General features: G+C 37.4%; 1 protein-coding gene across 9 annotated transcripts in view; it reads left to right on the top strand.

Annotated features, from left to right (window-relative positions):
• Nucleotides 1-22,430, top strand: part of MAGI2 (membrane associated guanylate kinase, WW and PDZ domain containing 2) — a 721,242-nt gene that overhangs the window by 463,098 nt on the left and 235,714 nt on the right. For all 9 annotated transcript variants that reach the window (XM_018068096.3, XM_018068097.3, XM_018068094.3 and 6 more), the window contains one exon: nucleotides 14,547-14,762. In XM_018068096.3, coding sequence (XP_017923585.2) covers nucleotides 14,547-14,762 — 216 coding nt within the window. The remainder of the gene's footprint in view (nucleotides 1-14,546; nucleotides 14,763-22,430) is intronic.

Genomic DNA, 22,430 nt, shown 5'->3' with positions numbered 1-22,430 from the left:
CTTCATGGTTTTATCTTCCATTTTCCAGGATTAGCCCAGTCCCCTGTGCTTTACATCTCTAAGCTGTTTCTGTGATTTTTAATTCACAGAACTGTAGTTTGGAGCCTCGCATCTCTGTTTGACTTTGTTTATATATTTCTTGTCTCCCTTAGCATAAATCATAATGACAGCTTAATTGGTTTATATTTCTGAAGCAGTTTGAAATGTGAAGTGTTGCATAAGTGCTCAAGGTTGTTATTACTTTGTGACTCTTCCCAACCATTTTCTGTCCAGAATGAAAATTAAAGAGAAATTATTTGCCATTTGCAAGAGTAAATATGGTGAATCCTGTCATAAGTAATCACTCAAGGATCACAAAAAAACCCCACCTTTGTTCCACAGAATTGCACTTTTTAAATGCTTGAACTTTGCGTTTCCTTCATAACACAGTAAATCCATTAGCTTCACTGCAAGTATTTGATTTATGCTCATGCAAATGGAGAATCACATCTTTGATATCTGTGAGAGGGTAGTTTCGTGGTGGAATAAAGGTTCTGGAAAATACAGGTCTTCTCTAAAGGTGTAGCTATAATTAAAACATTGCCCCATTTGATAAACTTAGAATTAGAGATTCTGACATCTTTATTTCACAGGAGGAACATGCATAGTTGTACAGTCTTTAAAGCACAGTATTATTACAGATTAGACTAACCCTCTAGCTTTTCCATAGGACCAGGCCAAGGCTTAGCATTACCAGATAATTTTTATGAGTTGCAGTGTTCAAAAAATAAAGTCATATCAAGACAGATGTATTTAATTCCCTTTTTTGCTTTCACTGGCTCACAGGGCAAAGTTAAGAGGTATCCATGACAAAGTAGAAAAGTCTTTTACCCCAGAACAGGATTTTAGGATCAGAAATGAAGCAGGCAGGCAAAACAAGGACAGCCAACAAAAGGTAGCCTGGGGCAACACAGTGTGTCAATGAGAAAGGGAGAGATAAGAAACACTTGGACAGTTGTGTATGTTGGCTTCAATCTGTAATGACGGTGCAGACCACACATCAAAAACATTTGGCTGTCCTTGACAGAGAATGAAAAGAGCCCAGATTTTTCTGCTGCCCCTTTTTTTTTTTCCACAGTCAACCCAGTGAATAGCAAATCATTTACTTTACCTCTGTTTTAATTATTTGTCTAATGGCCTTCAGACAGTTATTTAGATATCATCTTTAAGAGACAAAGTGAAAACTCTTCATCTTTTAACAACCACTCTTTCTGCTGTTGATCAACTGGATCTACAGCTCTCGCTGTTGTGAACTTCGGTTATATCTTTCTTGTGTAAATTAAGGGCAAAATTTCCCATATCAACTCCAATAACACTTAATTCAGTCAGCAGTGACAGCTGCTTTATTTCTGCCATTCTGTGCATGCAGAAACCTCTTTGACCTTGGGACCAAACTGTCTATTTGTGCCTAAATTCTGTCAGAGTTGAGGAATGAGTGGGAAGCACCTACATTTCCCACACTTTCCCAACAGTCCTGCCCATGCTCAGAGAATGTGTAATTTGAGTTGGACGAATGGCAAAATGCCCAGGCTCTCATGGTGGTGATGACACTTTCTTTATAACCTCATGGCCACTTTCTTGGTAGCCTCATGTCCAAAGAAAAGAATCAATGGCAGGTCAGTTTGTTTAATGTCTCACTTTGCACTCCCAGTGAGTGCCTTAGGTACTGGACAAAGGTGACCCTCCACTCCTGCTTTTGGAAGAATGACATTGTGAAGTTTATGATCTGTGAGGCCTGAAGAAAAGCAAGCCACAAGTGGCTTGATTATATAGTTTAGGAGCAAGAATTAGGGGAAAGAAAGCTCATCAAGCATGACCAAGTTTATTCATTAGAAACTCCAGGACTCCCTCTTTCCCTGTTTTTCTACTAACATGTGAAAAACTCACCTCAGGCAATATCAATTACATCATTCCCCAGTATCTAGTAGTTTGTTTCTAATCTGAAATTTTCTGAATGATTAAAAAATAATTAGCTTTTAAACCTTCCTCTTTCTTCCTGGCTGAAAGTTGTGTTATAACCCAGGCAGATTGTGGGGGTTTAGGACATGTTCTTGGGACTGCAAGTTGCCTCATCCTAAATCTCAGTAGTAACTGAGCCCTGGATGAACTAAAATTTTTTGTTATAGCACAAATATGCATTGGTAGTAAAGGTATGGATTAAAATTCCCATGAGAAAGTATCTATATCTCTGTCATATTGGGGCCAAGGTGGTAGACAGTGAATTGAGTAAAAAAATACCATGTTAGAAAGAGTCATCGTACTGGCTTTAAGGGAAACTGGAAACACAGAGTCTCCATTAAGTGCTAGTTATTGCTTAGTATTTATGGTTTATAATGTCAAATTACCTTAGAAAACCTGATGATTTGCATTAATGGGGCAAAATAATAATTTGTTGATGAAAACAGAATTTATACAGTTTTTTTCTCTGGGTTTTTTTTTTTAAGTTTCTTTGTTTATTTTCTTTACCTGAAATTACTGTGAGTCTCTGAGAAGTATTTTTATTTATTCTGACAACTCCTTAAAGGAAGACCAGTAGGGAACATCTGATTTATTCATGTTGTGCAAGATTACTATCCAGGACAATCTGCAGATGCCTTTTTAGGCACATAAGGCAAGGATTCCCCATGTACCTCTTCAGCTGGCAAGATAACTTTCTCTGTTAGAAGCCTGAATAAATGAATACAAAAACTGATTGACTACGGGGATCTCTTTTTTTTTCCTCAGAAAACAAATCTGAAGAAAATGTCAGATGAAATTAACAGTCTAGAGTGCCTTCGTGAAGCTGTCAAGGCACTTGGAGACAGGTTTCCAACTATAACACAGAGAAAATACCACTCCGGAATTGTATAAGGTGTCTGTAACAATTTTTAAAATAAACCTAAATTCCTATGAAAAAAAGAGAAAGGAAACACAGTACCAATCAAACCAGGGGTGGGAGGCATCAATCCAGCATCTTACCTCAGGCAAAAGACAGATCAGACAATTCTCAGGACTATAAGACCTCTGCAGTACCATTTTCCTGAGTAAACTTCACCTGGCCCCTGCTCCCCTACACATGGCATTTTCAGTTAGATCTGTAGCAGCTGTGGATTGACTGAACAAATGAGGAATCTCTCAAACACTTCTGGTATAGTGACTCTATGTTCTTGAAATTCATTCCCATTTTTGACCCAAAACTTCATCTTAAAAACTTTTAGCATATTCCTTCCTTCATCCTGCCTTATTACCGAAATATATTTGATTTGTATCACTGAAATATATTCGATTTTTATTATAAGAAGTTCATAATTTTACTTGTTTTTTTCAGAACATCTTTTATTTCTGTAATTTCTTTTTTCCTTAAAAAAGTCTGGGCCAACACTGTGTGCAATAAAGTTCTTACACACATTATTGAAGATGTGCATTGCATACTATTCTATTTCTTCAGTTTGCTTATTATTTAGCAGAAGGAAGCTGTCACTGTACAGTGAGATGTCTACAGTAGTACCAGTATCTCTCTAGAAAGGATAGTCATTTAAAACACAATGGTTCCCTGATTTGCATTAATCAATAATAAATTTCATTTAATGTGATGCCTTCCCCTAGACATATTTTTTTTGCTTTTTTTTTAAAATCCCTCTGAAGCTTCAGAAACATCCAGTCCTGTTGCCCAGACTAAACGAGATAATTTTTTTTCTAGAAATGTTCTTATTCTTTTCTCATCTTTCCTTTCTAGATAATTTGTAAGGGTGTAAAACCAAGTAGGCACTACTGCCAAAAGGGAGAGACTCTGCTGCAAGCTGTTCTCTAATATGGCAAAGGATTTTTTGCTTCTACAAGAACCTTAGCAATAATATATAAAATATACAAGGGGAAGTAGAAAAACCTTTACCTTGTTTAGTCTAAGTCTTTAGATGAGGGCAGAAAATAATAACATGATTTAGTTTGCTGGTGATTAAAGGTCTGAATCATGTCCTCTATCATTAGTAATCTTAGAAGTATCTGGACTTTCTTGTAAGGTCAACAGCCAAACCCCATGTATGATTCCAGAGGTCAGTTCATCCCACCTAAGATCACTACCCAGGACAGATGGGTGCAGAGAGTTCTTTACTTTAGACACCTATCTTCTAAGCAGGAAATGTGAAATCAGTTAATAAACACTCTGTATCGTTTAGTGGTCAGACACAATGGCAAGTGACAATTCAAGGCTTGTATCCAGACAATAACAGCCATCTCACAACAAAAAAGAAAAGTGTGGGGGAAAGAAGCATTTTGGTATCTCTGCTTAGCTGTAGCAAAGAATACATTGCTTAGGAATTGAATCATGTCTCTTTTCTGGGAAAGCAGAGGTGTACTACTGCCTTTTAAAGACGAAGTGAGATGACAGAATTGCTTTAAAGTGTGCCAAATACTATAAAATAGTTACTAATGTATTTATCAAGCTGTATTGTTGCATAGTCTTGTTCCAGTATCCTGCATTCATACCTGTGTGATTCTTGCTTGTGAAGTCCAAATCCCATTTTGTATTTATTATTAAATCCTGTCCCTTTGTCCATGATTTTCTTTAAATATGTAAGAGTAGCCTTTTAAAGAGCTCTATCTAGATTTTTCACTTCTGGCACACTGTGCTCAGTATGAGATCAAAATATGAAAGTTAAAGGTCATTTCATGTTTGCTGGTGGTTGGGAGATCTGTGATGATGTGCAGTGCGTGCCCACACTGCTGCATCTGATAAGCAGTCCTCTCTCTTCTAGACCATTATCTAAAACTGATGTGTTCTGCTTCTCAGAGAGAAATACAAACTTGTATAATATTTGGGAGAAATAAGGTCAGGACCTTAATCTTTGAAGAATCTTAAAGCAAGACAATTCTCTATCTGTAGCCACCTCCACCTGGCCTTAACACAGGATGGTTTATAGTTACTTTATCTGAAATGTATTTACACCTCCAATCCATGGGATTCCCACATCTGACAGGAGAACTGTTATTTCCCTACTGTGAGAGATTTAGTGCTCAAGAGGATTGTATCTGTTCACATGGTTTGGTCTTGGTAGAAATTAAAGGGATGATGAAAACATTTTAGGCAGTATTGGATTTTGTAAAGGTGAAATTGTTCTTTCTACTTGCTTCTTGTACTCTTATACAGAGCTTTAGGGATTAGTCTTGCATATGTGCTTAAACCTGTAGATGGGCTATTGCAAATAGCTAAAAGATTAATTAGCAAAATCTAAGGAAGGTAGAGTATTTATAGGTAAAAGCCACTCTAGTACTTAAAAATGGGAAAAAAAAGAATAGTTAAAAGGAAAAGCAGCTAAATGGAACTTTGAAAACAGGAATGAAGAAAACTTAGGAGTCTGAACTGTCTGAAATACACTAAAGCATGAAGTGAAATCTCTGAGAAAAATATATTTTTTAATATGAGAATTAATTTATATATGCCTTAATTTTGGGGTCTTCAAAATTTTTAAAAGTCAGAATTGTTTTAGGCCACCCCCTATGCATATCTGATATACTATATCAGCACCTTAAGGTTACAAAAATTAATTTGCTACTGATATTTGTCTTGAAAAATACCAACTAAAAAATAAAACCAAACTCATATATCCTTACTTATACAGTCTTTCCCAGTCTGTATGGAAAAGAGATATTCTTATTGGGGGCAGTTGATGTCCAATAGTAAGAGAACAGCAGGTCTGTCATGCTGGAAGGTTTGACAGCCCGTCTGTCTCCATCTCTGTATTTGTGAATTTAGAAACTTCCTCCACAATTGCATTCACTGGGGGCCAGAACACTCTTGGGCAAAAATCCACAGCTATAATTAGTGAGTTAATTTTAATGTAGATGAATAGACAATCCTGAAGCCAGTTATTAAAATGTCATTACTTGACACAGAAGTTAGCATATCTGCCTAATGTCTGTTAGCAGAAGCTGCAGAGACCAACCCAAATGAGAATTCTGCCTGGGGAAGAGCAGAAGCAACACAAGGCATCAAAAATCTCCCTGCCTATGGGAAACAGCTGGACAGCCACTGCCAGAAAATGCTCAAGCGTTTGTTGGGAATGCACAGGACCCAGGGACATCCAGAAAGTATTTCTTTTGAGTAGCTTTAATTATAGCTTTAATTATAGGTAAAACCCAATACAGATAGAAAATAGCAAGGAGGGGAGAAAAACAGACTTTGTAACAAGTAGCCCTAGGGTTCTCTGTATCCAACAAGTACAGAATTAGTAACTCATTCAGACAGCACTCCCAAAGTAAATAAATTTTAATTTGTATTTTTAATTCAGACATTAATGTAACATCAAGGCTCAGAGAACTAAGGAATCTGAATTCAAGGGCTTAGTTAGAAAAAGAAGAGGAAAGATATCTGGGACCTTTAGTCTTTGGCTGAAAGAAATTAAAAGTAGCCAAAAAGAGAAACTAAAAGTAGCCACAAAGATCATAATAAACGTGCTTGTAAAAATTTCAGAGAATGCAATAGAAATTAAGAGCTGTTGTTGAAAAACATAAATGAAAATCTATATTTAATAACTTTTTTCTTTAAATTCTGAGATCGGAACTAATACCTCTCCTGGTTCTTTGCCATCTTAATGACACAAGTTCATAGTGAAAATAATATCAATGTAAATCTAAAATCTAAAGGCTTCAGAAGGCTTCATATTTTAATTCCACTCTCTTTGGCGTCACACTAAGAGTTCTGCAACTGTAATCCATCATGCAGCTTTGCAAAACCATCATGAAAATGTATGAACCCAAGAACAAAATCTGCTCACCCAGCCTTACAGCAATGATTAAAGAAGTCCTAATTATAGTATAGTCACCCGTCAAAACAAATTACTCAGGGTGAGTGGGTGAAAAGAAGTTTTCTAGACTTCCTTAAGGAGGTGGTAATTGTCTTGAATTTTGTTAAAATACATCACTAATTATATTTTAACAGAGTCTATGTACTGTTTTCCTCTTTAGGAATTTTATAATATAGTTGTAAGAATATTGAAAAATTAATTTTTCAGTTTTAAAATATGCTATATTTGTGTTATTTGTACCGCAGAACATGTTTCAGGACGTACCAGAGAATGCTCTAGATTACACATGCAGGTGATCAGAAATGTTCCAATAAACTGATTTCATAAGATGGCAATTAAATGGACATACATCCATGGCAAAGTGATGTGTGAGTACAGTGAAGTGAAAGCCTAGTGACACTACCTGGTTGGCTCGTGGAGGTCCACAGACCCTGCATTTAAGAATTCCTTCCTGTTTTTGACATCCATTGCACACAATGGAACATGATGCTCAAGAAAGTGGTGGAATCACCATCCCTGGAAGTGTTCAAAAAGCTTGTAGTTGTGGCACTTAGGGACATGGTTTAGTGGTGAGCGTGACAGTGCTGGTTTAACAGGTGGATTTGATGATCTTAGAGGTCTTTTCCAACCCTAATAATTCCATGATTCTAATACCAAATCCTTCATAGAAGATGTCTGCAATCCATTCACCTGGGATATGTTGGTCATGAAAATGGAACACAAAGTTTGGATGAACCACATATGGTCTTATCCTGCTGCTTATACTACTAGTGTGTTGGGCATTCCCTAAACAATACCAAAACCATAGGCTTGCTTTCTTACTGTGTTTTGGAGGTTGCCAGAAACCTACACTTAAACTTGTATTCAAAGAATGTGCAAGGTGAGGACTCCAGACTGCAGTAAATTTGAGCCTGATGTCCCAGGGCTTGCAGACTGTGGATTACTATAGATGGAGATATTTTGTTTAGACAATTCTTGGAAGATGATTGCTTTACTTAATACCAAAACATTATACAATTTCAGTGATCATCAGTTAAATGCTTAAAGCTAGGTAGAGTGAATATAGACCATAACACTTCATTTGTATGCTCCAAAGCAGGTTAAGGGAAAAAAGCCCATTGATTTTCATAGAATAGTTTGAGTTGGAAGGGACCTTTAATGGTCATCTAGTCCAACCCCTTGCAATAAGCAGGGACATCTTCAGTTAGATCAGGTTCCTCAGAGCCTTGTCCACATTGACCTTGAATGTTTCCAGGGATGGGACATCCATTACCTCTCTGGAAAAGTTGTTCCAGTGTTTCACCATCCTCATTGTAAAAAATGTCATCCTTATTATCGAGTCGGAATCTACCCTCTTTTAGTTTAAAGCCATTACGCTTTGTCCTATTGCAACAGGTCTTCCTAAAAAGTCATCCTTCTTATAAGCCCACTTACTTAAAAGCCTCCCTGGAGGCTTCTCTTTTCCAGGCTGAAAAACCCCAATTCCCTCAGCCTGTCCTCATAGGAGTGGTGCATCATTTGTGTGTCCCTCCTCTGAACTTGCTACAATAGGTCCCTACTTTCTTGTGCCTGGGACTCCAGACCTGGGCGCAGAACTCCAGGTGGGGTCTCACCAAAGTGGAGCAGAGGGGCAGAATCACCTCCCTTGATCTGCTGGCCACACTGCTTTGGATGCAACCCAGGACACAATTGGCTTTCTGGGCTGCAAGTGCACATTGCCAGGTCGTGTGCAGCTTTTATCCACCAGCACTCCCTGCTCCTTCTCCTAGAGCTGCTCTCAACCTGCTCATCCCCCAGCCTGTGTTGATACCAGGGGTTTGCCCTGACCCAGCTGCAGCACCTTGCACGTGGCCTTGTTGAACCTCCTGAGATTCCCATTGGCCCACTTCTTGAGCTTGTCCATGTCCCTCCGGATGGCATCCCTTCCCTCAGACATGTCAGCTGAATGACACAGCTTGGTGTCATCTGCAAGCTTACTGATGAGTGCACTCAGTCTCACTGGTGATGACACTGATGAAGATATTAAACAGTCCTGGTCCCAGTGTGGACCCCTGAGGGACACTGCTTGTCACCGATCTTCATCTAGACACTGATTATAAACCAACATAGATTATGAACAGATGCTTCGTGTTGTATGCAATAGGCTTCTAGTAATAAACAAATGCACCCAACCTCTTTTAATCAAATAATAAAATATTTACATTTGTTTGCATTATTATGTAAATTAAAAATTAAGCAAATTTCTACCTACCTAAAACTCTGTATATCATTGCAATCCATTAATTTTCAATATGTATTTGTTTGAGAACTGTTAAAATATGACATGTAACTCAAATCTAGACAACAATTAGACTTCAGACCTTCCCCTTTATTATCAATAGTGAGTGATCACAAAAGCAAATATGAAGACCTTTAACATTCATGATAACATTTGCAGTTATTGTTTTCATAACTGAAAAATAAGATTTATCTTTAATTTCCTAGAGTTTTGGCTGACATAAAATTTTGACTGATACTTCAGCAATTCAGAGTTGTATAAACAGTAAAGACAGATCATTTTAAATGAGGGTGTTGAATAAGCAGAAGCAGGTTTGTATTTGTAGCTGGGTATTGTTTCATCCCACTCTAAAAATAATCATGAAAAGGAATGTTTGTCTGTTCTGGGCTCAGAATATGAGCAACACCATAGCTGGAAATATTCATACTAAAAGTTTTTGGCTCTCATTTTCTGTCTGCTTGTTCATTCTTACTATAATTTCCTAATTCCTCAGCACCATGTTTAACTTTTCATAACACATTTTTAAACTAGACTTTTTCTTATCTTAGGTAAGATCAGGAAGGTTCAGGAGCAAAGGACACTGTCAGTAATAACCTCCTTCCTCCACAGCCTGATGGCTCAGGCTGGCTGGTCCTAAGAGCTAAAGGTGCACATCCTCCTCCACAGCCTGGGGTGCAGACCTGGCACAAAACCCTTACTCTCCCTTCTCTGTCCAGAAGGATTGCAAGTGGGGGTGTCCACTCTGTGCTGCATTTTGACTCCTTTCCCACAGAACGGGATAGGGACTAAGAAAGCCAGGCAAGGGGAAATGCATGTAGGTCAGTCCCTGCAATGGAGCACAAAGTAGAGCACATCATGGGAGACACATTTATAACTGTGCCCAGTAACTGGGATCACTGGGTGTCAAGCACATCACTGTAGTGACTGTCAGTTGGTCTGAGACTTCGTTATCATTTGAGTATGATGATTTTTCTGCTTCTTTGCTAGTGCCCAAATACTTTGTCTTTTTTCTGCCACAAAGCAAGTTGGGTTATTGCTTCACCATCAAACACTTTATCAATAAAATAAAAGTCTTGCTACTTCCTGACATAGGTGAGATCAGGTTCAGGAAAAAAAAAAAAGGCTGTTTTGTCCTCCTTATATTCCCTTTCTTTCTGCTTCTTGAAAGTTTTTGACTTCCTTATGCGGTCTCTGTCATCAGAGCTAACCTCCCCAGTAATTGTTTGACTTCCTCCTTGCACTATCAGGGAGACCTTTTCATACAGCTTAGGGGTGGCAAGGGATACTTGGTAATTGTATCTGTGCCACAGCTTTCAAGCCACTTTGGCAGCCAAGTCCAATAGGTTAGGGTAGACTGTCTTCAGAGTTCAGCTGCACTCAGAACCAGGTGTGAACACTGAGGCAATCAGGAACAGCAGCCACACGGATTAAGCAGTGGTGTTTTTTCTGCACTGCCTGTCTGCATGAAGGCTTTGATTCAGGTCCAGCGCAAAGAAGTTAGCTAAAGCTCTGCTGGATTAAATCGACCTCTTGACTCTGTGCTGGGGTGGCAGATGAGTACACACATTATTTTAAGTACAACAAGGAGGCCCCTGAGTAATAGAGTGGCTGCACTTAGTCAAATCAAGGGAAACTGTAGCCCCATACTTTGCCTCTATTACTGCCCTTTGGTAGGTATTAAGGCATAAAATACAAGAACAGGGAAGGCATGCAGAGTTACGTTCTGCACTCCACCAATCTGATTGTATGGAATTCTTGATTCGGAATTTGTACCTTTACATTTAATAGGCTTTCATGGTCTTTTTTTCTTCTATGACTTTGTATAATTGCTTTTTGACTGTATTATGATATTGGCATTACCTGACAATGAATGTCACTATTCTCTTATGCTGTATGAAAAAAAAACAACACTTCTTTTGCTTGTTTTAAACCTGCTGATTTCTTTGGGCATCCTCTTGTTCTCATGTAGTGAGAAGCCAAGCATCCATTAATTGATTTTCTAGGCACTTTCCCGGTGTTCTCCTGTTTTTATACATATCTGCCATATTCCCCTTCAGTTGTCCCATTTCCAAGCTGAAAACTCAAAATCAATTTAAGCAGTTCCAAGGTTTAATTGCCCTTCTTTAGTTCCCCCGTGTAATGTTTGAGAGGCAAGTACCAGAACAGCAGGCAGTATACAAAAGAGAGGGTACTATGTGGTTTTGTCTAGTGCTACAAAGGTGTTGTCTGGTTTGTGCTCCATTCACTGTTTTAAAATCTTCTAACTGCTGGTGTTTTTGACTGCTAATGAGCATGGAATTTATGTTTGCTTTTAGTAGGCTTTCTCTTTTTAATTTTTTTTTAATTAATTTCTTTTTTAAAATTAACCGCAACTGAAATTATTTATTTGGTGTGCCTTTTGTACCTACAGGAATGTGAATTTCAGTACCTTATGATTAGTGTTTCAACAGTAACCTCTTGAAACAGCCCTGGCCTTGCTCAGGCAAGGTGAAAAAGAGCTGTTTTTATCAGAGATTTTCCAAATATCATGGTAACAAAAGTTATGGTGTTTAAACATTTAGTCTCTACATTATGCCTAGATATGACATTTGTTAAGGTTTTATGAGACAATCTCCCATTAGCTCTAGTGTTCTAAGTCTTAAGTAGGGAATTTCAAGACTCTGAGAATCTCTTCATGATAAAACATACAGTTTATATTGATTCTAATTTTTTGTAATGGAGCATTGCTCCTTCATTGGGGTGGCTGTGTCTCTCATCCTATATAGTCTTCCATTGGAACTGTATGGATTCTTTTAATAATTTTTTATGATGCACTGATCGTATGAATATCTGTGGACTAGTTTCTTATTTTTATTTTTGCTTTTTATGCATGTTTTTGAATTAATAGGTAGATCTATAGGTAGGTAGCAATTAATAATTCAAAACTGACTTTTAAATCAATGGTTACTGGGTCATAAAGCACATAAGATGTTATGTTAGAGGACAGAAGTTGTAAATTATATTGCATTTTCAGTTTGAAACTGAATGAGTTAAATCCTCGTTGGCTCCTAATCTTACATACATATTTTTTCTTCTATTTTTATATATGTGACATTCATAGGTTTTTTTTTTAGTGACTTTTATCTCAGTCTCCCTCTAATGCATATGGTCAGTCAAAGTGAAAAAGTGTTTAATATTTAAAAATAGAATGAGAGTGTCCTTCATTTAAAACATCTCATCTACTATTCAGGATATTAGCATTACTGCTAATTACTACTGCACTGGATTTTGTATGACAATGGCAAAACTAAGAGCAAAGGGGAAAAAGCCAAGGTACTGCATTTTTAGTTTCAGTTTGTGTTACACTGGTACCATATCCCTAGGATACGTGTACTAATATTTATGGAATCAGTGGAAATCAGTGCATACTTCACAAGTTTTGTGAAGTTTAAGGCATCTGTGCCACTGACTGAGACTGGTTTTTTTAATTGAGGAATCCTTTTTTCAAAATATGTAATATTTCAGATATACACTCTCGCCAGTAAAGGTAACATGTTTCTAAAGCAATAGAAAAGTACACTTCCAACTGAGCACTGCCTCCAAGGCTGTTGGTTTTCAGGTGCTCTGAAATAGCCTGTCCTATCAGAGACCAGATCTGATTTTTGACATATTTTGGAGGTACAGTTTTGTGAGTGGATCAATGTGGATTTCCTTTCCTCCCCTTAGACTCCAAATCCTGCTCCCCTGCTTTAACCCCGGCAGTCAGAGAGAGCTCCTGCAGCCTGGGGGAGGTCTCATCACAGGCAGCCCCACAGAGGCACATCTCACTGCCCTTCTGGGGCTCTGGGTTAAACCTTCGGCCAAAGAAAACCTTCAGCAACTCAAAGTTTCATTCAGCCAGCCCTAAGCCCAGAGTGAATGTGAGGGCCATTTAACACAATAAATTTTTCTAGTGTATTACGATTACTGAAATGTCTGTTATGAATATTGTTTTGCTAAACCACTGTGAAAAATTCACAGAGTATTCAGTAGTTGCAAGGCTGCTTAATTACTTAGCTGTATTGAGATGGTCATGTAGCTGAACCTTGTAAGTTATTGGAAACACACAGGAAAACAAGTACCAGTAATAATTTTTATTCTGCCTGCAGAATGTCTTTTATGATGGTTTACTGTGAAGGTATAACATAGGCATTTATTTTTGTCATGCCTATATGTGGTTAAAATAATTTTTGTCAGTTACTACAACTATTTGATCATACTGAAGCCCTAAATTGTGGGATAAGAAATTAAAAAATGATCATACAGTCTACAAATATTTTCAGCAATTTAATATCCTTACACCGGTGCTTTTTTTCCTTGGAAAAGTTTCTCAAACATGGACAGTATTTTTAGTTTCCCATAATAAATACTGTAAATCTTCTTGTAAAGTGTCCTGTTCACTGCCCTTCAAAGCAACTTAGAGATGAAAAAAGATAACTGCATAAATAGCAAGTTTTCATCTTTGTGTTTTATATTACTATTTGTGTTTTTTCTATAAAGCACATGCTTTTTAAAGTATTTTTATTTAATTATGTTACTATTTTATTTTTAATCATATTTTTGATGACAAATTTGCTGTATCGGTAAGAAACCAATTTTGAGATCAGATGTGCTAGAAATGCAAACATATAGATATTGATAGATAAGATGAAACCATGGTCCATCTAATATAATAATCTTTCTCACAGAAAATAGATGACTCAGAGAAAGTTGCCAGAAATTTAATGAGATAAATAGAGGGTAATCTGTCAGCCACCTTAAGTCTTCTCACAATTCCATAGTACTTTGAGATAATGTTAAGCCCTAAAGCATAGAGTTTCAACTTTCTTTGAAAATATATTAGCATTAACTATTACAAATTTTGAGCTCATGAATGGCAAAGATTTGACAAATATGAAAACCAAGATAGTTCAAACATTACTGAAAACTGCAAATCTCTGAATCATTGAATGATTATTTACTTTCTAAGCAGGTGAAATAATTTGAGGGAGTGAAAATGACACAGCATAACAAATAGTCAATACTTTTATCATCATTTTGATCCTTCAGAAACTCTTGTTTCATGGCATAAATGTTGTAAAACTAATTTGTCCTAACTAATGATTTGAAATAAGAAAACAGCTTTGGTATGCTAGCTATTTGTCAGGTATTTGGATGAGAGGAATGTAAATTTAGCCTGTTAAAGAAAGTGTTATTGTGATAGATGCTTGTGAGCATGATTTGATCACTAGGGGTACCACCAAGAAAATTAATTACCATTTCATGAAAGGTAAATATTCAATTTCACTGAAAATATTCTGTACTAATTTTTGTATTAGCTGATGAACCAGATCCTACCTCACACAATCCATTAATCTAAGACAAAAGAAGCAGCAGCAGCATATGTATTTCTGCAATCTTATGTGTTATTCCTTTTCTTTTCTTTCCAGACAACTATTACGGCACTCCGAAGCCTCCAGCAGAACCAGCTCCGCTGCTGTTAAATGTGACAGATCAGATCCTCCCAGGTGCCACTCCCGGGGCTGAAGGCAAACGTAAAAGGAATAAGTCTGTGAGCAATATGGAGAAGACAGGCATTGAACCACCAGAGGAGGAAGAGGAAGAAAGACCTGTGGTCAATGGAAATGACGTGACAGTAACACCAGGTCTGTTCTTCCTTCTTACTTTGCAGTGCGTTTCTGTTATTCACAGAGTCCTCAGTTACCTCCTTCTGCAGTGAGAATATGCATGTTCAGGTAAGGATATTCTTGCAAGAGTGAAAGCCAGGAATTCTGAGTAATAGGATCTCTCTCAAGTCTAAAACAAATTTCTTAACCTCTATTTTGGGGAGTCATCTCGCTTACCTCAGCTACTGTAAAGATTTCTGTCTGTTAACGAGTCCCTTTGAACCCTCTTTATAGACCAAAGAGAAAAATACCTACTCTTTGAAGGTGGTTTGTGTGATTAGATTTTGTGGTTTAGATTTCCAGGTTAGGAAATCAGTCACAAGTGCCTGTTTCTCTCTGTTGACTACAGAGGGAGTCTGGAGAACTGTAATTTGGTCAAATGAATGAAGTCTCTGTTTCAGATCTTCTTGTTCTCAAATGGTGATTACTCACTAGATTGTTCATCACATTACGAAGTGAACTTTTGTAAATTGTTACAAAACCTTAGCAATATTGTGGAATAGTAAAGTCATCACATTAACACATTTTTGGCAGTTCCAGTGAAACTTAGCTGGCAATACTACCAGGAAGACCCTTCTCAGCAATGTTTCAGAGCCTGCATAAAGCTGATAAGGGTTTCAGGTGTAGTCCTAAAAGACAGCTGTTCTTTTACCCCTTGGATCATAGTGATTCAGAAAAAAAAAAAAGGTGTTCAGTGTACTGACTGGTATCCCAAGTGAGAACACTCCAACCTTCTCTGAAGCAGGTAATCAACTTACCACTCAACATTTCAGGAAGGCAATGTTTTACGGTACTTAATTTTTATTCTGAAATAGCATTTAAGAAATGATTTTGTTGTTGTTCAAGTAGAAAATTAAAGAATCCAGACTTTTATATCCCTCTGAGAAATAACTCTGTGGATCCTTTTTGGTAAACTTAGAAATTTAGAAACAAATTATTAAAATAGACGTCTGTAGTGAAAACCATATGGGTGAGAAGATAAAATGAAATACTGCAAGTTCTCTAACTGTATAGGTTACTGTGAAACAAAATATCCATTACCTAATGTTCTAAGCACTGTAAAAGGATTTTCATACTGCAGAGTCTATATATACCTTTTTTCCTCCTACTGCCTTACAAAGTATAGCAAATTTAATATCTTCTCATCAAGGATGTATTTGCCACATGCCTTACTGTAGCTGTTGCCTAACGTTACACATAAGGGAAAATCCCTGTACAGAACCCATCCCCATCTAGCAGGAGGGTATCAGGGAGAGGTGGGGTGAGTGGGTCTGGTTCTTCCCCTCATGTCTCCGAAGGGCTGCAGTATTGCTCCCTGTCCACTGCTATCACATGCTGTAAGAGCCTTGCTCATCCCTTCCACATGACATTGCATCTGTTGGCATTGCTCTGGCCCTTAATGCTTTTGCTGCACATTTAAGCAGGAAAGGATGAAGCTCAGAGATCCTTACATAAAACATCAGCACTGCCTCTGTTGCCAGGATACTTCCACAGTGAAAGAGGCAAAGGCAGGATTTGGTCTCTGATGTGTATTGTAGAAATCATTAGAAAGATCATTCTCAGTAGTTATTCAAAATGTGCCACATAACAGACCATTGCTGAGGAGCAATTTCCAGGACAATATGTTTCAGCTCCAAGTGGATCAAGGCACTGTTTACCTGCTTTTTTCCTTGCATTCTGCACCTATAATTTTCTTCTCCCAGGCAAAATCTGTGTGAGCAATGACTAGGCAGCACCCAAGAAGCAGGAACTTCTGTGCTGTGTTACAAAATTAAATACATGAGCATGGGTGTAAGACAGCCCCTCCTCCTCCCTTTCCTCACCCCCCCAAAGTAATTCCTGTCGGTGTGGCCAGCAGAACAAGCGGTGCCTGTGTTGGCTCTCATGGTTTCATAAGCAGGGTTTTGTTGTTCAGATACACTGATTGAGGACTTTGGGGATTGTAGCAAAGCAGCTCTGTACATACATGCTGTGTTGCCTTTGTTGGGCAGTGTGGCTCCCACAGACCCTGTTACTGCAGTAATTTTCTCTGTGAGCTGACAGAGGCTTACTTACCTCTAAAATGTGAGTGCATTTGTAGTTTCTGTCTTTGAACAATCAGGAAAACCAGAATATTTTAATTAATTTATTTATTTTTAAACTCTCAGCGGAGGGAGCAATCTAATTTTTATACAGAAACAGCAAAGGCAGAGTATTTGTTTTTTCCAGTTCTTTTAGAAAGTGTATTCTATTTTAAATACTTCACTTCTAACAGGGGGCTTTTATTAACTATAGGACTCTTGGGACATCTGAAACATTGACACGTTTTTAAAGATGCTCAGGAACTTAATGGCTTATTAACTGCCTATCTGAGCCTCTCAATTCAAAGGACCACTGTAACACCTAGGACTACTAAGTTAAAATAGTAACGGGTTTAAGATGATTCTGAAGAAACCCATCTTTATCGGACCAATTAAGTGACATCTGTGGTTACAGAGATCTTTCTGCTTTTGGTCTGAATTTTCAGACAACTTTTCAGCATCTGTTAACATAATTTTTGCATCTGTTGAGCTTTATCAATTTTCCATTGATACCTTCCACATGCCTTGCTTCATGTCCATCAAATTTCCCTAAGACAGTTGTACTTGGACAAACTTGCCATAATCGTCTTCTTAGTAATTTGTGCTGCCAAATGTTTTTAATCCTTCTAATTTTTGTCATCTGTCCTCAGCCCAGAACCCACTTGGAGTCTTTCTCAGTGCTTCAGGATGGGGCTTTTGGCCATTTAGGATGGAGCACTCTTAGTCCTTCATCCTGGATCACGTTCTCTTAGGACAAAATAGTGTCATTTAGGAGATGGGATTTATCTCATCCAGCTTTAGTAAACTGTATGCCTAAATGCCTTTTTGTTTCATCTATTTGTCTCTGCTTTCCTGATATAAAGTAAGGAGGAAGAGGCAATTCCAAAGAGTAAGAGAACGTAGCTGTTTTAGATACCCATTTTAGGAGATCACCTCTACAATTTAGAATGATTAATTCATCCTACAGATGCAGAGGAACCTAGATGGTGAAATGTAAATCAAGAATCTTATTATTTGCCAGGAAGCAAATATGAGAGACATATTCTATAGATCAGTTGTTAAAATGGCCAAGTCTAGAGTTAGCACTAGATTTCTTACACTTAGCGTAATTCCCCACACTACTGGGTGAGACATCTTGCACCTAAGAAGCCTTTCCTGATGGACAGTGTTCAAATTAATGATTTCTGCAAAACTGATGCTTTGACAAAAGAGGTAAAAAGAGTCTTGTTCAAATTGCAACCTGCAACTTGTCAGACATTCGGTTTTTACTGCTGTTGCTGTGTCTGCAGAGAATTAAGTCAGTCTCCTTCGCAACCAGCATCATGCTTTGACACAATGTTGGTCATGTCACATTTGCTTCCCACTTCTGACTGATGAAGTATTTGCCATCTAAACTCCAGAAAAATCACCCTAACCTTGAAGGCATGCTTATGTATGTGCGTCATTCTGACATTACTTGAGCAATGATAAGTTGCACCCAGAGAATAAAGTTCTGTGAGGCTCAAATTAATTGAGGGGTAAGATATGACATAAAGTTTCATAGGATGATAAGGAAACAGAAGGCCAGAGCCCCAATGCCATTAATCATCATGCAAGGTGCACTAGTCCTAGGCAACAGGTTGAGTTTATATTTTTATTATTACACAGCAAAGACAGCCAGAGGAATGAAAACAACATACACAGATTAGAATAGATTACTTAGGTCATCTGAGTTGGTCCTTCCAGAATAAGAGAATACGTTTTCAGACTTCACTGCCTGAATAATCTGTAGCAGTAAATAGAGGAATAAAGAGACAAGGTACTCTTACATGGCAATTTCAAGTATTAGACCGTAAATAATAGAAACAATTTGAAGTGCACACGACAGCATTGATGAAGGCTCAAATGCTGAGACTATCACAACATAACTACCAGTTAATTTTTTTTTAAACAGTCACCATATTGTCTATGAACTGCATAGAGAATATGTCATATCAGCAGTAATATTTTAACTGCCGATATTTGGAGCTGGGTACTACAGAGATGAAATTGTGGTATTTAATGATAAATACTTATTTTTAGCATACACATTATCTTGTTCTCTATTTTGTCACTTCCCAGGACACTCACTCTTGAGAAACTGTGCTAATCTGATTTTGAAAACTGGACCATGTAATCTGTTTTGTAGTGAGACAGAAGCTCCAGTAGACTATTTCACTTGACATAAAATCCATTGATTGTTTTTTTATAGTGACAAAAATACTTCTGGACTCATATTATGGTACAAGTTTAGGATCTTTTTTATATTGTATATTGTCTGAAGGTAAATATTTGTACTCGCAGTGCATTATTGTAGTATTTCAAACTTTATTTGTACATTAAAGACAGTGATAGTTTTTAACCAGAACTCAGTTGTTTGGGATTTTTTTATCAAATCAGATGCTACATATGAATGTATATTAGCAGAAAAAAAAAATTAAGATGAATATCTACCTTTCCTGGAGTATGATAGATACATATAACAGAAAATAAGATGACACCACGGGGCTGTATTCCAAATAAGGGTGACTAGGATGTCCACTGTGTAAAACTTACAGTTATTAAATGGCATTAGACAATTCCACCTTAATTGCTTGGGGTTTAGTCATCATGATGCCTTCTCCATTATCAAAGTAAGTTATTAAAAGATAATGATCCAGTAATTAATTATTCATGAGATCGGCTTTAAAATAATTATATTTTAAGTTGTTAAATAAGCATGTTTCTCTTTTTTCCCCTGCTGTATTTTGATAGCAATCTCTGGTCTTAGAAAAGCTCAGAATATTTTTTTCTAATCCTCAAGGCTTAATTTTCACTTTTATTTTTTTCTGTTATCATGAGGGCTGGGATTTGTTTATGTAGTTATTGAAAGAAAATCGAGAATCTGACCCCTTCAGACTTGTTGAAAATAAGCTCTTGAGGAAGAACACATATTAAAGATATCATGGTAAAATCCCAAGACACCGCAGTGTCACCACATCTGTGGTCTGTCAGGCCAATTGGTTGATCAATAGTCATTGTGTGTGATGCACCTGTGCTCCAAATGTATTTGTTCTACTGCAGTTTATCTGCCATGGGGTCCTATGTCTTGTATTCACTTTAATCCGTACATCTCCCTTCCTGTAGCAAAAATGTGGTCAAGACTGCAGGCAGCCACAGGAATATAACTCACAGATTTGTTCATGATGCTTCAAACAGATGAGGACTTACTTTTGCAGAGATAAGAACAAAACACCCAAAAAATTTTTCAGCAATTACATTGTCCTGTTCTCAGGGGAAGTGGAGACCATATATTGTGTCTGCTTTGCAGGAAACTTTTATATAGTTGAAAATGCTTTCGCTATCTATCAATCTTTTCTTCTCAAGATTAAAATCACCTGTTTTTCAATCTTACCATGTTTCCAATATCTTTTTGGTTGGCTAGTTGGTTTTTGTTTTGTTTCTTTTCTGTCATCTGAACTGTTTCCCATCTTTCTCGTCATGAAATTCTTGAAACTTGGCGCAGGACTCCTCATTAAACTTTCCTGTAGCTAAAGGTGGAAGGACCTGTATTGCATATGTTTGCTGTTCCTGGCTATTATGATGCTTGTTTTTCCTTTGCAATAGTATCATTACTGGTTAAAGATGATGGTTAGACATCCCTCACAGATCCCCATACCTCAATTACATTTTCACTAGGAATTCTGCCTAGGCATTTGCTCCCTATCCTGTATTTTTACAGTGATTGTGGAATTTTGCATCAGGTAGGTGCCCCATGTTTTGGAAAGCCAAGGTAAGTCAGGGAGTGGTAGATAAGGAGAAGGGGACTTCAGCTCTCTGGAATCCTGCTACTCTGTTGTGGGATGGAATTAAGCAAAAACTGCATTTGTGTCTCTTGCAAATTCTTTTCTTCCCACAGACAGATTCATGTTTCCAAGCAGCATAAAATTATTGTAATACCACATAGTTCGAGTTACGATTTAGCAGCATGAGCTGCATGTGGATGTAGAGCTATAGATCATCACCCTTTTCAGGACTGTATCTGTTTGGTTGTTTTCATGTTATTGTGACAGGTTATATGTGTCAGTGTCAAAAGTCTTTTTTTGGGATCATGAAAGCTATATCTACCATTTCTCCCCAAGAAGCAGCACCTGTTACTCTGTCATGAAAAGAAAAAAGATTAGTTTGACACAATTTCTTTCTGAAAAGTCTTGACAAATATTTATGACCTCTGAAGAGTTTACATGTAGGTGATTTGATTGCTGGTTGCAACGCTTCTAGGAACTAAAAAGAGAAAGATGTGAAGTTGCAGTTTCATAGGTCTTCCTCCTCCTTTTTTACAGAAAGACACAATGGCCTAATTGAGTAAATTATTTCAAAGGGAACTTAGGTACTCAGAAAGTAAGCATATAAAACTACCTGAAAACCTAGATCATAGGTGATTTGCTGAAATCAGCACTGGGTCTGTACTTTCTGTTTCTTTTCCCCATGAAGTCTCAAAGGTTTATTTTAGCCATAAGACTGCCTCCATGGTTCTCTCTGGACCCTAGGTTTCATTTCATCCAGCTCTGCCAATTGAGAATGGCTGTTTCATCAAAGTTTTACCTGACCTGTTCTCTGCCCACTCTACACCACATTCTTTAGCCCTGTTGCTGACATTAATTACATTAGTCATTTAATCACAGGTGATTTTTTCGCAGTAGTGACTGAGGCAAAAAGAGCACTAATTGCCTTGGGGTTTTTATGCATCATAAACTATTAGCTTTCCTTCCTTCCCACATAGAAAAATGAGTCTGCTTTTGCTATTGTTATTATTATTACAGAAAGTTTTGATATTACCTCTATTGTCCCTGACTGTATCCCACTTTATAGACTGACTGTTCTTTTTTACTGTTAGATGCCCATGTTGTTTTTCTGTGTTCATCCTTAAAAATTTAATCTGGTTTTCACCTTTTGTACTATTCTTTCTCAAGTAGCACACCATTGAAAAGTCATGGTTTACTCAAAATTATCTCTGATTATACTTACTGTTTTTGTTTTTCATTAGAACAATTTGTACTTGCACTCTTACTATTGTTTATTTAATCTTTATCAGTTCTCCTAAACTTTTTATCTTTTACCGTTGCTAGCCATAACATCAAATTTATTGATTCTGTGGGTTTATTAAAATCTGGGCTTTTAAAAATCGTTTTTGTTAATTTTTTGTTGCTCTTCTTTCTTGATGTTGTAAGCATCACTAATTAGAACATTTCACCCAACTTGTCCTCCACCTCCTACATGTTTCACACAGGTATCTGCATAGTTCTTTTCTCTGGGTGCACTGTTAGTTCATTTAATAAATTGTCATCTTCTTGAACTTTATTGTGGACTGCATTGTTGACATGTTGAAGCGTTTGGCATTGGCTGTGGGAAACTAAGCTTCCCACAGATTATATCAGCAATGAAATCACAACCACTTTCTATATGGTTAATATATTGCTATAAGTTGATGAATGTCCTTGATTTTTTTGGTATGTGGATATAGATAAGGCAATTACTCCATATACTTTTTTTACTTGAAAAGGATCTCCAGTCTGTAGTAAAACAGCAG

Source organism: Manacus vitellinus, unplaced genomic scaffold, assembly GCF_001715985.3.
Source record: "Manacus vitellinus isolate BGI_N305 unplaced genomic scaffold, ASM171598v3 scaffold_13_pilon, whole genome shotgun sequence".
Taxonomy (NCBI): Eukaryota; Metazoa; Chordata; class Aves; order Passeriformes; family Pipridae; genus Manacus; species Manacus vitellinus.
This window is presented reverse-complemented; position numbering and strand designations above follow the sequence as displayed.